The sequence below is a fragment of the Panulirus ornatus genome, chromosome 3 (genome assembly GCF_036320965.1).
Source record: "Panulirus ornatus isolate Po-2019 chromosome 3, ASM3632096v1, whole genome shotgun sequence".
Lineage (NCBI taxonomy): Eukaryota > Metazoa > Arthropoda > Malacostraca > Decapoda > Palinuridae > Panulirus > Panulirus ornatus.
In genome coordinates, this window is record NC_092226.1 from 26,140,697 (window position 1) to 26,154,440 (window position 13,744).

Here is a 13,744-nt window from a genome sequence, read left to right on the forward strand (position 1 = left end):
AGCATGCAACAGGTGTGTTGATGTTGGAATAAGCATAAACACCACCTTTGAACCAAAATCATGAGTGGAGGTTATAGTTAGATATGGAAAAGGGACTATTGAGATCATCATACACTACTGTGTCTCTGATAAAAGTAAGATTTTAAGTGAGGCACTAGACAGATGGTGTTCAACTGAGTAGAGAGGCTACTAGAGACCATGAATGTTGGTATAGGAATAGAAAAAGAGGAAGGTCTAACAGAGAGGGAAAGGTCTTGGTAGGGGCTGATACTACTACTGCCAGAGCCCTCCCTCTCAGTGGCAGGAGAATCAGGCAGAAACCCAGAGATTCTTAGCACTCCATGATGCTGGGGACTAGGAGACATAGATTCAATGTACTCTGTCATGATGATATGTATAGATGTTTGAGTGGACAGGAATTGGCAAGAGTACTTGTGTGAAAAAAAGGAACAGTAATAAGCAAGGCTTGAGTAGGTGTACGGTGCTTGTAAGAAGAAGTTGGTAGGACTAGCCCAGTAATCCTGTTTTGATAAGACAAAAAGAAAGACCAGCTATCCTGACATGGAGACTGTAAGACAGTTCCAAGCACCACTTTAAGGCTCTTCAGTCAGGATGGTAGTACCACCCCGAGTGGCTGTTGTCAACAGCTTACTTACCTAGTGGGTTGCTCCAAGGGATGGGATAATCCTTGAGTTAGCTGGGGTACTGTGAGGGGCCAATACACTACCTCCTGAGCTCTCCCTCTCACTGGTTGCAGAGTTACACAATAACTCTCTCTCTCTCTCTCTCTCTCTCTCTCTCTCTCTCTCTCTCTCTCTCTCTCTCTCTCTCTCTCTCTCTCTCTCTCTCTCCTCCCCCTCTCTCTCTCTCTCTCTCTCTCTCTCTCTCCTCCCCCCCCCCTCTCTCTCTCTCTCTCTCTCTCTCTCTCTCTCTCTCTCTCTCTCTCTCTCTCTCTCTCTCTCTCTCTCTCTCTCTCTCATTGATACTTGCAGTATGTGATTTGTTAGGTATGAATTGATGAATTGCTGGAAGTGAGTTGGCCAATAATGTCATCCTGATAGCAACTGGACATTATCCAAAAGTGAGACCATTAGGGCATGCCATCTCCATCATGATTGATTGCTTAGTGAAATGTAAGAAAGGCTAGCACTTTGTCACCAAAAATGATAAGGGTTGAAACATCCTGACCTTGATTTTTATAGATATTATCCATGAGAATTTTTTGTGTAGTACTTGGCATTAGAGAGAAAAGGCTTTTCAGTTTTAAAAACCTCTTTTTTTTCTTTACACTGAAATTAGATTTTTTCAGGAAATTTTGAGATTTTATTTTTGTTGATATTATAGTTTCAGACAGAAGATAAGAATTTCATTACCATATAGATGAGCATACATGCAGAAAATGCCTCATTAGAATAGTTTCATAATGTGTAAAAGAAAAGAGAAGTAACATTCTGATTTTGTATGTTTGCAAAGAGTATATTGTTTATATTATATTTCTGCAATTGATACCCACATGTATGTTTATTACCAGAGATGCCTAGATACACTAACAGAGGACACAGACCCTGAAGAGTTGAAGCCCCGACTCAACAGTACAACAACTGCAATGCTCAAGAACCTTTTCCTCATTTATGATTTCCTCATTATGGATGACATGAAGTACCGGGATGATTACCGAATTGCGTTAATAAGAGTGCAGGCAAGAAAAAATGCTGTACCGGTGAGTTTTTATTAGTTAATTGAAAATGATAAAGAATATTATGCTCTTTTTCATCCACTCTTCTGGTTGAATGTTCTTTCAACATTTTTCTTACATGTTTGCCATTTCCCACATCAGTGAGGTAGCGCCATGAACAGATGAAGAAATGATCTCAGTCAGTCACATCCATTCTTTAGCTTTCATATATAATGCATTGAAACCACAGCCACCTTAACAATATCCAGACCATACAGACTTTTCCATAATTTCCTTTGAACTTTAGGGAGCATAAAAAGATGTTTTGGAAGGAAGTAAAAGATGTGTGAAAGACAAGAGAATGAATGAGAACATCAGTAAAGGGGGCAAAAGGGGAAATGATAACAGGTAGTGATGATGTGAGGAGATGGAGTGATTATTTTGAAGGATTGTTAAATGTTTTAGATGATAGTGTAGTAGATGTAAAGTGTTTTGGTCGGGGTTGTGTGCGAAATGAGAGAATCATGGACATTGATGAATAGCAAAGAGGTGGTGAAAGCCTTGCCTGAGATGAAATACAGTAAGGCAGCTGGAGTGGATGGTATTGCAGTTGAATTTATTAAGAAAGGGTGTGACTGTCTTTTTGATTGGTTGCTAAGGATATTCAGGGTATCTATGAATCATGGTAAGGTACCTGAGGATTGGCAGAATGCATGTATAGTCCCCTTGTATAAAAGCAAAGGGGATAAAGATTCGAGTTCAAACTACAGAGGTTTGTTGAATGTACCTGGTAAGTTTTATGGGAGGGCATTGATTGAGAGGGTGAGGGCATATAAGGAGCATCAGATTGGGGAGGAGCAGTGTGGTTTCAGAAATGGTAAAGGATGTGTAGATCAGGTGTTTGCTTTAAAGATTGTGTGTGAGAAATACTTGGAAAAACAGATGGCTTTGTATGGGACGTACATGGATCTGGAGGATGCATATGATATGGATAATAGAAATGTTTTGTTAGAACCAGAGAAGCTTTTATCAAAGGAGTAAGGCATGTGTACAAGTAGAAAGGGAGGAGAATGACTGGTTCCCAGTGAAGGTCAGTCTGTGGCATGGAAGTGTGATGTCACCATGGTTGTTTAATTTTTCTCCAATCACTGCATGTTGCCCCCAGTACTAACGGCTGTTTCATCATATTTTTACATGTATTCAATTCACCAAAAATACCTCCGGTATGAGCGTTGTGGCTCCTATGCACAACAGTGTTGTCTGCTCCCAGAATTATTATTTTCAGTTTGTATGCTACTATTTCATGTCTATTGTATAATCACCCAGAAATATTTGGTGTTTGGTTTCATAAGTTGCCAAAATTCTATCAAGATTGTTTCATAACATGCATGACTGTGAAGATGAGATTACAATGTCCACAAAAAGCATTAGCCACTGACCCCCCATATATTTTCAAAGGCAGTACAAGGATAAGGTTTATTGTGGGTACAGGCATATGATGCTTTCAGGGTGAAATCATTGGGCATCTGGTGTTTCTAATGGTTTGAGCACCAGCAACCCACATCAGTATGCCTCAGGCTGTCTTGAGGGAAGGCTTTTCTTTCTTTACTCTTCCTGGCTGATATGTTATGTGCTGAAAAAAGACTGGTGATTAGGAATACCTGTGAGTAGGAGAGATGGTCAGCAGGCATTATTATATTACATTTTGATTTACAGGCATATAAAAGAGAGACTTTTGGATGTAAATGTGATGAGGTGGGCAGCTGGTGGGATGTCTGATCACTGTCCTCTGGAGCCGAGGGTGAAGATTTGTAGAAATTTTCAAAAGAGGAATCAGTGTTAGGGAGAGGAGAGTGGTGAGAATAAGTGAGCTTGAAAAGGAGACCTATGTGATGAAATACCAGCAGAGGTTGATTATAGAATGGCAAAAGGTGAGAGCAAGTGAAGCAAGGGGTGTGGGTGAGGAATGAGAAGTATTTAGGGCAGCATTGATGACATTTCCGAGAGATGCATTTGGCATGCAAAAGGTGGGAGTTGGGCAGATTAGGAAGGGTAGTGAAAGGTGGAATGAATAAGTAAATTTGTAAGTGAAAGAGAAAAGAGATGTTTGGGCTGAACTTACAGAGCATCTCTAACAACTTCTGTTGATCTACCTTCCTTTCATTTTCCATTCTGACGGTACTATAACTGTCTCTCCTGTAGACAGAGCAACTCTCTTTGGTTCTCGTTTCTCCTCTAACTCCATCGTGGATGACTGTAGCATTCCTTCACCCCTTGATACTCTTCTTACTAATCCTATGCCCTCCCTATAATCTCTTTTCAGACTGTCTGAATAGCACTTCATCCTCTGGATGCAAGCAAGGCTCATGGTCGTAATGGCATCCATCCCTGTATACTGAAAGACTGTGCCTCTGAACTTGCACCTGTGCTTGCTTGTCTATTCTATTTCTCTTTAAAATCCAAAACTTTTCCTTATCCTTGGAAGCATGCATTGATACATTCCATCCCAAAGAAGGGTGACTGTTCTGACTCCTCTAACTATCGTCCTGTTTGTTTGACATCTACCATTTCCAGGACCTTAAATCTCACTCGGTTCCCATATCCTTAAACACTTCGAAGATCCCAGTCTTCTCTCAGATCACCAGTATGGCTTCTGTAAAGTGAGATTCACTGGTGATATTCTTTCCCGTCTTACTAATGTCTGGTCAACATCCCTGAAAGATTTTAGGGGGTCATGTGTAGTTGCCCTTGACATAACTACGGCTTTTGACAGGGTGTGGCATCGAGGTTTCTCTAAGCTCCCTTTTTTGGCTTCCCTCCCTCTGTTTGCTGCTTGATATCTAGCTTCCTCTCTGGCTGATCTATCTCTTTGGCTGTTGATGGATCAACTTCTCCCCTTTTCTCCATCAGCAGCGGTGCCATGAAGGTTCTTTCTTGTCCCCTACGCTTTTTCTCCTTTTTTTTAACGATTTCATCTTCTCAATGCTGCATTTATCCATGTCCTTCCATTCTTCTGCTCCCTCTTATCTCACTCAATATTTTCTCGCCTTGACACATGTTCCTCAATAAACTCAGACTTAGACATGATATCTTAGTGGGGTACACAAAATTTTGTTGAGTTTTGATGCAACAAGACCCGATTTCTACCCATCTCTTTATTGAAAACTCCTCACTACTCTCGTTTCCTCTTTTTAACAGTTCAATAATTCCACCTCTTGGCTTTATGAAAATACATGGTATTACTGTAACATCCACTTTTTTTTTTTTTTTTTTCTTTTTTTGAAACCCCACATCATAGGAATAGCTAAGTCTCCCTCTAAGAACCTGGGTGTCCTGTCTAGATGTAGAAACTTCTCTTTTGGACACTTGCTTCATTTATACATGGGATTGAATCATCCTTGTATGGAGTCCTGCTCCATATTTGAGGTGGTTCTAGCTCTGTCTCCTTACTTAACGTGGTTGAGTCAAAAGCATTCTGTCTTATAAACTGTTCCAGGCTAACTTCCAGACTTGACTCCTTGCCTTATGCCACAATATTGGTTCCTTTTCCTTTTTTTGTATTTATGTGTACTTTCGTTTTTCTTCCTGATAGCTGGCTGCTTGTGCCCCACACCACTAGTTAGACCTTGCAATACTCAACAATCTACTGCATCACATGATTATTGTGTGGCCATCAACATCTCAAGGGTACGCCGTTTTAGAACTCTGCCTTCTCATGTCTTCCCCAATACTATGACCTGGCACATTTCAAAGCACAGGATTTTCACTTTCTCCAAAATTCATAAATACTTTTCCTTGTCTTTTCTATTTTTGTTTCGTGATTCTCTCTATATTTCAATTAAGGCCCAACCTTGATGTGGACTTTTGTCAATGACTGGAGCCTTTACATAAAATGAAAATGGCAGGAGGTCTAGAGAAAGGTGCAGGGGTTGAAAAAGAGGGCAAATAAGAGTTGGGGTAAGTGAGTATCAGTGAACTTTAGGGAGCATAAAAAGATGTTTTGGAGGGAAGTAAAAGATGTGTGAAAGACAAGAGAATGAATGAGAACATCAGTAAAGGGGGCAAAAGGGGAAATGATAACAGGTAGTGATGATGTGAGGAGATGGAGTGATTATTTTGAAGGATTGTTAAATGTTTTAGATGATAGTGTAGTAGATGTAAAGTGTTTTGGTCGGGGTTGTGTGCGAAATGAGAGAATCATGGACATTGATGAATAGCAAAGAGGTGGTGAAAGCCTTGCCTGAGATGAAATACAGTAAGGCAGCTGGAGTGGATGGTATTGCAGTTGAATTTATTAAGAAAGGGTGTGACTGTCTTTTTGATTGGTTGCTAAGGATATTCAGGGTATCTATGAATCATGGTAAGGTACCTGAGGATTGGCAGAATGCATGTATAGTCCCCTTGTATAAAAGCAAAGGGGATAAAGATTCGAGTTCAAACTACAGAGGTTTGTTGAATGTACCTGGTAAGTTTTATGGGAGGGCATTGATTGAGAGGGTGAGGGCATATAAGGAGCATCAGATTGGGGAGGAGCAGTGTGGTTTCAGAAATGGTAAAGGATGTGTAGATCAGGTGTTTGCTTTAAAGATTGTGTGTGAGAAATACTTGGAAAAACAGATGGCTTTGTATGGGACGTACATGGATCTGGAGGATGCATATGATATGGATAATAGAAATGTTTTGTTAGAACCAGAGAAGCTTTTATCAAAGGAGTAAGGCATGTGTACAAGTAGAAAGGGAGGAGAATGACTGGTTCCCAGTGAAGGTCAGTCTGTGGCATGGAAGTGTGATGTCACCATGGTTGTTTAATTTTTCTCCAATCACTGCATGTTGCCCCCAGTACTAACGGCTGTTTCATCATATTTTTACATGTATTCAATTCACCAAAAATACCTCCGGTATGAGCGTTGTGGCTCCTATGCACAACAGTGTTGTCTGCTCCCAGAATTATTATTTTCAGTTTGTATGCTACTATTTCATGTCTATTGTATAATCACCCAGAAATATTTGGTGTTTGGTTTCATAAGTTGCCAAAATTCTATCAAGATTGTTTCATAACATGCATGACTGTGAAGATGAGATTACAATGTCCACAAAAAGCATTAGCCACTGACCCCCCATATATTTTCAAAGGCAGTACAAGGATAAGGTTTATTGTGGGTACAGGCATATGATGCTTTCAGGGTGAAATCATTGGGCATCTGGTGTTTCTAATGGTTTGAGCACCAGCAACCCACATCAGTATGCCTCAGGCTGTCTTGAGGGAAGGCTTTTCTTTCTTTACTCTTCCTGGCTGATATGTTATGTGCTGAAAAAAGACTGGTGATTAGGAATACCTGTGAGTAGGAGAGATGGTCAGCAGGCATTATTATATTACATTTTGATTTACAGGCATATAAAAGAGAGACTTTTGGATGTAAATGTGATGAGGTGGGCAGCTGGTGGGATGTCTGATCACTGTCCTCTGGAGCCGAGGGTGAAGATTTGTAGAAATTTTCAAAAGAGGAATCAGTGTTAGGGAGAGGAGAGTGGTGAGAATAAGTGAGCTTGAAAAGGAGACCTATGTGATGAAATACCAGCAGAGGTTGATTATAGAATGGCAAAAGGTGAGAGCAAGTGAAGCAAGGGGTGTGGGTGAGGAATGAGAAGTATTTAGGGCAGCATTGATGACATTTCCGAGAGATGCATTTGGCATGCAAAAGGTGGGAGTTGGGCAGATTAGGAAGGGTAGTGAAAGGTGGAATGAATAAGTAAATTTGTAAGTGAAAGAGAAAAGAGATGTTTGGGCTGAACTTACAGAGCATCTCTAACAACTTCTGTTGATCTACCTTCCTTTCATTTTCCATTCTGACGGTACTATAACTGTCTCTCCTGTAGACAGAGCAACTCTCTTTGGTTCTCGTTTCTCCTCTAACTCCATCGTGGATGACTGTAGCATTCCTTCACCCCTTGATACTCTTCTTACTAATCCTATGCCCCTCCCTATAATCTCTTTTCAGACTGTCTGAATAGCACTTCATCCTCTGGATGCAAGCAAGGCTCATGGTCGTAATGGCATCCATCCCTGTATACTGAAAGACTGTGCCTCTGAACTTGCACCTGTGCTTGCTTGTCTATTCTATTTCTCTTTAAAATCCAAAACTTTTCCTTATCCTTGGAAGCATGCATTGATACATTCCATCCCAAAGAAGGGTGACTGTTCTGACTCCTCTAACTATCGTCCTGTTTGTTTGACATCTACCATTTCCAGGACCTTAAATCTCACCTCGGTTCCCATATCCTTAAACACTTCGAAGATCCCAGTCTTCTCTCAGATCACCAGTATGGCTTCTGTAAAGTGAGATTCACTGGTGATATTCTTTCCCGTCTTACTAATGTCTGGTCAACATCCCTGAAAGATTTTAGGGGGTCATGTGTAGTTGCCCTTGACATAACTACGGCTTTTGACAGGGTGTGGCATCGAGGTTTCTCTAAGCTCCCCTTTTTTGGCTTCCCTCCCTCTGTTTGCTGCTTGATATCTAGCTTCCTCTCTGGCTGATCTATCTCTTTGGCTGTTGATGGATCAACTTCTCCCCTTTTCTCCATCAGCAGCGGTGCCATGAAGGTTCTTTCTTGTCCCCTACGCTTTTTCTCCTTTTTTTTAACGATTTCATCTTCTCAATGCTGCATTTATCCATGTCCTTCCATTCTTCTGCTCCCTCTTATCTCACTCAATATTTTCTCACCTTGACACATGTTCCTCAATAAACTCAGACTTAGACATGATATCTTAGTGGGGTACACAAAATTTTGTTGAGTTTTGATGCAACAAGACCCGATTTCTACCCATCTCTTTATTGAAAACTCCTCACTACTCTCGTTTCCTCTTTTTAACAGTTCAATAATTCCACCTCTTGGCTTTATGAAAATACATGGTATTACTGTAACATCCACTTTTTTTTTTTTTTTTTTCTTCTTTTTTTGAAACCCCACATCATAGGAATAGCTAAGTCTCCCTCTAAGAACCTGGGTGTCCTGTCTAGATGTAGAAACTTCTCTTTTGGACACTTGCTTCATTTATACATGGGATTGAATCATCCTTGTATGGAGTCCTGCTCTCATATTTGAGGTGGTTCTAGCTCTGTCTCCTTACTTAACGTGGTTGAGTCAAAAGCATTCTGTCTTATAAACTGTTCCAGGCTAACTTCCAGACTTGACTCCCTTGCCTTATGCCACAATATTGGTTCCTTTTCCTTTTTTTGTATTTATGTGTACTTTCGTTTTTCTTCCTGATAGCTGGCTGCTTGTGCCCCCACACCACTAGTTAGACCTTGCAATACTCAACAGTCTACTGCATCACATGATTATTGTGTGGCCATCAACATCTCAAGGGTACGCCGTTTTAGAACTCTGCCTTCTCATGTCTTCCCCAATAACTATGACCTGGCACATTTCAAAGCACAGGATTTTCACTTTCTCCAAAATTCATAAATACTTTTCCTTGTCTTTTCTATTTCTGTTTCGTGATTCTCTCTATATTTCAATTAAGGCCCAACCTTGATGTGGACTTTTGTCAATGACTGGAGCCTTTACATAAAATGAAAATGGCAGGAGGTCTAGAGAAAGGTGCAGGGGTTGAAAAAGAGGGCAAATAAGAGTTGGGGTAAGTGAGTATCAGTGAACTTTAGGGAGCATAAAAAGATGTTTTGGAGGGAAGTAAAAGATGTGTGAAAGACAAGAGAATGAATGAGAACATCAGTAAAGGGGGCAAAAGGGGAAATGATAATAGGTAGTGATGTGAGGAGATGGAGTGATTATTTTGAAGGATTGTTTAATGTTTTAGATGATAGTGTAGTAGATGTAAAGTTTTTTGGTCAGGGTTGTGTGCAAAATGAGAGAATTATGGACATTGGTGAATAGCAAAGAGGTGGTGAAAGCCTTGCCTGAGATGAAATACAGTAAGGCAGCTGGAGTGGATGGTATTGCAGTTGAATTTATTAAGAAAGGGTGTGACTGTCTTTTTGATTGGTTGCTAAGGACATTCAGGGTATCTATGAATCATAGTAAGGTGCCTGAGGATTGGCAGAATGCATGTATAGTCCCCTTGTATAAAAGCAAAGGGGATAAAGATACGAGTTCAAACTACAGAGGTATAAGTTTGTTGAGTGTACCTGGTAAGTTTTATGGGAGGGCATTGATTGAGAGGGTGTGGGCATATAAGGAGCATCAGATTGGGGATGAGCAGTGTGGTTTCAGAAATGGTAAAGATTGTGTGTGAGAAATACTTGGAAAAACAGATGGCTTTGTATGGGACGTACATGGATCTGGAGGATGCACATGATATGGATAATAGAAATGTTTTGTGGAAGGTCTTATGAATATATGGTGTGTGGGAGGTAAGCTGTTAGAACCAGAGAAGCTTCTATCAAAGGAGTAAGGCATGTGTACAAGTAGAAAGAGAGGAGAATGACTGGTTCCCAGTGAAGGTCAGTCTGTGGCATGGAAGTGTGATGTCACCATGGTTGTTTAATTTTTCATGGATGGGGTGGTGAGGGAGGAAAATGCTGGAGTTTTGGAGAGAAGGGTGAGTATGCAGTCTGTTAGGGATGAGTCTTAAGTCTTATAGTCTTAATTAAGACCTTCCACAAAGTATCTCTATCAACCCTATTAAAAACTCTCTTGAGATCCATAAATGCCACACACAAATCCATCTGTTTTTCTAAGTATTTCTCACACACTTTCTTCAAAGCAAACACCTGACCCGACACATTCTCTGCCACTTCTGAAACCACACTGCTCCTCCCCAGTATGATGCTCTGTACATGCCTTCACCCTTTTGATCAATATTCTCCCATGTAATTTTCCAGGTATGTGCAACAAACTTATTCCTTTGTAGTTTGAACTTTCACCTTTTTCCCCTTTGCCTTTATCAGTGGCACTAAATATGCATTCCTTTAATCCTCATGCCCTTCACCATGATCTGTATTTACATTGAATATCCTTACCAACCAATCATCAACACAATCACCCCCTTTCTATCTCATTGTGGTGCACCCCATGAGTGAAAAATCATGTTCAATGAGATTCTCAGAGTACAATCGTGTCAAAGAACTTTTCACTTCAAAGGAGTCCATCCTTTCCTTTGTACTAATTTCAGCACAGCTTTGAAGCTGCAGGAGCCCATTGGATATGGATTCTTGAGTTATATAATGATATGATAGTAATATTCATATGTATATTATTATACATAATCGCTGTTTCCTACATCAGCGAGGTAGCACCAAGAAACACAAATAATAGCCCATCCACTCATTTACACATATATATACATAAACACCCGCATACGCACATATTCATAAACATCAACATATACATACACATATGGAGACATTACATACATATAACATGTACATATTCATACTTGCTCGCCTTCATCCATTCCCAGAGCTACCCCGGTCCACAGGAAAACAGCATCTCTGTCCCCTGCTTCAGCGAGGTAGCGCCAGGAAAACGGACAAAAACGGCCAGATTCGTTCACACTCAGTCTCTAGCTGTCATGTGTAATGCACTGAAACCACAGCCCCCTATCCACATCCAGGCCCCACAGACCTTTCCATGGTTTACCCAAGACACTTCATATGCCCTGGTTCAGTCCATTGACAGCACATTGACCACAGTATACCACATCATTCCAATTGACTCTATTCTTTGCATGCCTTTCACCCTCCTGTATGTTCAGGCCCCAATTGCTCAAGATCTTTTTCACTCCATCCTTCCACCTCCAGTTTGATCTCCCATTTCTATTTGTTGCCTCCACCTCTGACACATATATACTCTTTGTCAATCTTTCTTCGCTCATTCTCTCCATATGTTCAAACCATTTCAACACACCCTCCTCTGCTCTGTCAACCATACTCTTTTTATTTCCACACATCTCTCGTACATTACTTACTTGATCAAACCATCTCACACCACATGTTGTCCTCAATCATTTCACTTCCAACACATCCACCCTCCTCTGTACAACCCTATGTATATCCCATGCCTCTCCACCATTTAACATTGGTGGAACTACTATTCCTTCAAACATACCCATTTTTGCTCTCCGAGATAATGTACTCTCCTTCCATCCATTCTTCATCACTCCCAGAACCTTCGCCCCCTCCCCACCCCTGTGACTCACTTCCACTTCCATGGTTCCATCCTCTGCTAAAACACTTCACTCCCTCCAATTTTTCTTCATTCAAACTTACATCCCAGTTAACTTGTTCCTCAACCTTTCTGAACCTGATGACCTTGCTCTTATTCACATTTACTCTCAACTTTCTCCTTTCACACACTTTTCCAAATTCTGTCACCAACCTCTGCAGTTTCTCTCACGAATCAGCCACTAGAGCTGTACCATCGGTAAACAACAACTGACTCACATCCCAAGTCCTCTCATATACAACAGACTGCATACTAGCCCCTCTCTCCAAAACTCTTGCATTTAACTCCCTAACCATCCCATCCATAAGCAAATTAAACTACCATGTGAACATCACACACCCCTGTCGCAGACCGACATTCACTGGGGACTACTCACTCTCCTCTCTTCCTACTCGTGCACATGCCTTACATCCTTGGTAAAAACTTTTCACTGCTTCTAGCAACTTACCACTCACACCATATACTCTTAAAACCTTCCACAAAGCATCTCTATCAACCCTATCATATGCCCTCTCCAGATCCATAATTACATACAAATCCGTCTGTTTTTCTAAGTATTTTGCACATATATTCTTCAAAGCAAACACCTGATCCACACATTCTCTACCACTTGAAACCACCTTGCCCTACCCCAATCTTATGCCTCTGCAGTTTGAACACTCACCTTTATCCCCTTTGCCTTTGTACAGTGGCACTACGCTTGCATTCTGCCAATCCTCTGGCACTTCTCAATGATCCATACATACATTGAATATCCTTACCACCCATATGCTTATATATTGAAAATGATGTAGAAAGAGTTAAATGGTTTGGACATAGGGAGAGAATGAGTGAGGAAAGATTGACAAAGATGGACATAGGGAGAGAATGAGTGAGGAAAGATTGACAAAGAGGACATATGCATCAGAGGTGGAGGGAACAAGAAGCCAGTGACCAAATTGGAGGTGGAAGGATTGAGAGAAATAGATTTTGAGCGATCGGGGCCTGAACATACAGGAGGGTGAGAGGTGCGCAAGGAATAAGAGTTGATTGGAACCATGTGGTATACCAGGGTCGATGTGCTGTCAATGGACTGAACCAGGTTATGTGAAGTGTCTGGGGTAAACCATGGGTAGGTATGTGGGGCTTGGATGTGGATAGGGAGCTGTGGTTTCGGTGCATTACACATGACAGCTAGAGACTGAGTATGAACGAATGTGTTATATGCTTTTTTTTCCTGGTGCTACCTCACTAAGCAGGGGGTGGCGATGCTATTTCCTGTGGGGTGGGGTAGCTCTGGGAATGGATTATGGCAAGTAAGTATGAATATGTACATGTGTATAAATGTGGGTGCCTTTGTGTGTATGTATATGTTGATATGTATATGTATGTATAAAGGCATTTATTTATTTATTAATTTATTTTGCTTTGTCGCTGTCTCCCGCATTTGCGAGGTAGCACAAGGAAACAGACGAAAGAAATGGCCCAACCCACACCGATACACATGTATATACATACACGTCCACACACGCAAATATACATACCTATACATCTCAATGTACACATATATATACACACACAGACACATACATATATACCCATGCACACAATTCACACTGTCTGCCTTTATTCATTCCCATCGCCATCTCGCCACACATGGAATACCATCCCCCTCCCCCCTCATGTGTGCGAGGTAGCGCTAGGAAAAGACAACAAAGGCCCCATTCGTTCACACTCAGTCTCTAGCTGTCAGGCAATAATGCCCGAAACCACAGCTCCCTTTCCAAATCCAGGCCCCACACAACTTTCCATGGTTTACCCCAGACGCTTCACATGCCCTGATTCAATCCACTGACAGCACGTCAACCCTGGTATACCACATCAATCCAATTAACTCTATTC

At 41.1% G+C, this 13,744-nt stretch overlaps 1 protein-coding gene across 10 annotated transcripts in view; it reads left to right on the forward strand.

Annotated features, from left to right (window-relative positions):
- LOC139761399 (Fanconi anemia group J protein homolog) overlaps positions 1-13,744 on the forward strand; it is a 1,968,572-nt gene that overhangs the window by 1,823,869 nt on the left and 130,959 nt on the right. For all 10 annotated transcript variants that reach the window (XM_071685544.1, XM_071685606.1, XM_071685598.1 and 7 more), the window contains one exon: positions 1,532-1,720. In XM_071685544.1, the coding sequence (XP_071541645.1) occupies positions 1,532-1,720 (189 nt within the window). The remainder of the gene's footprint in view (positions 1-1,531; positions 1,721-13,744) is intronic.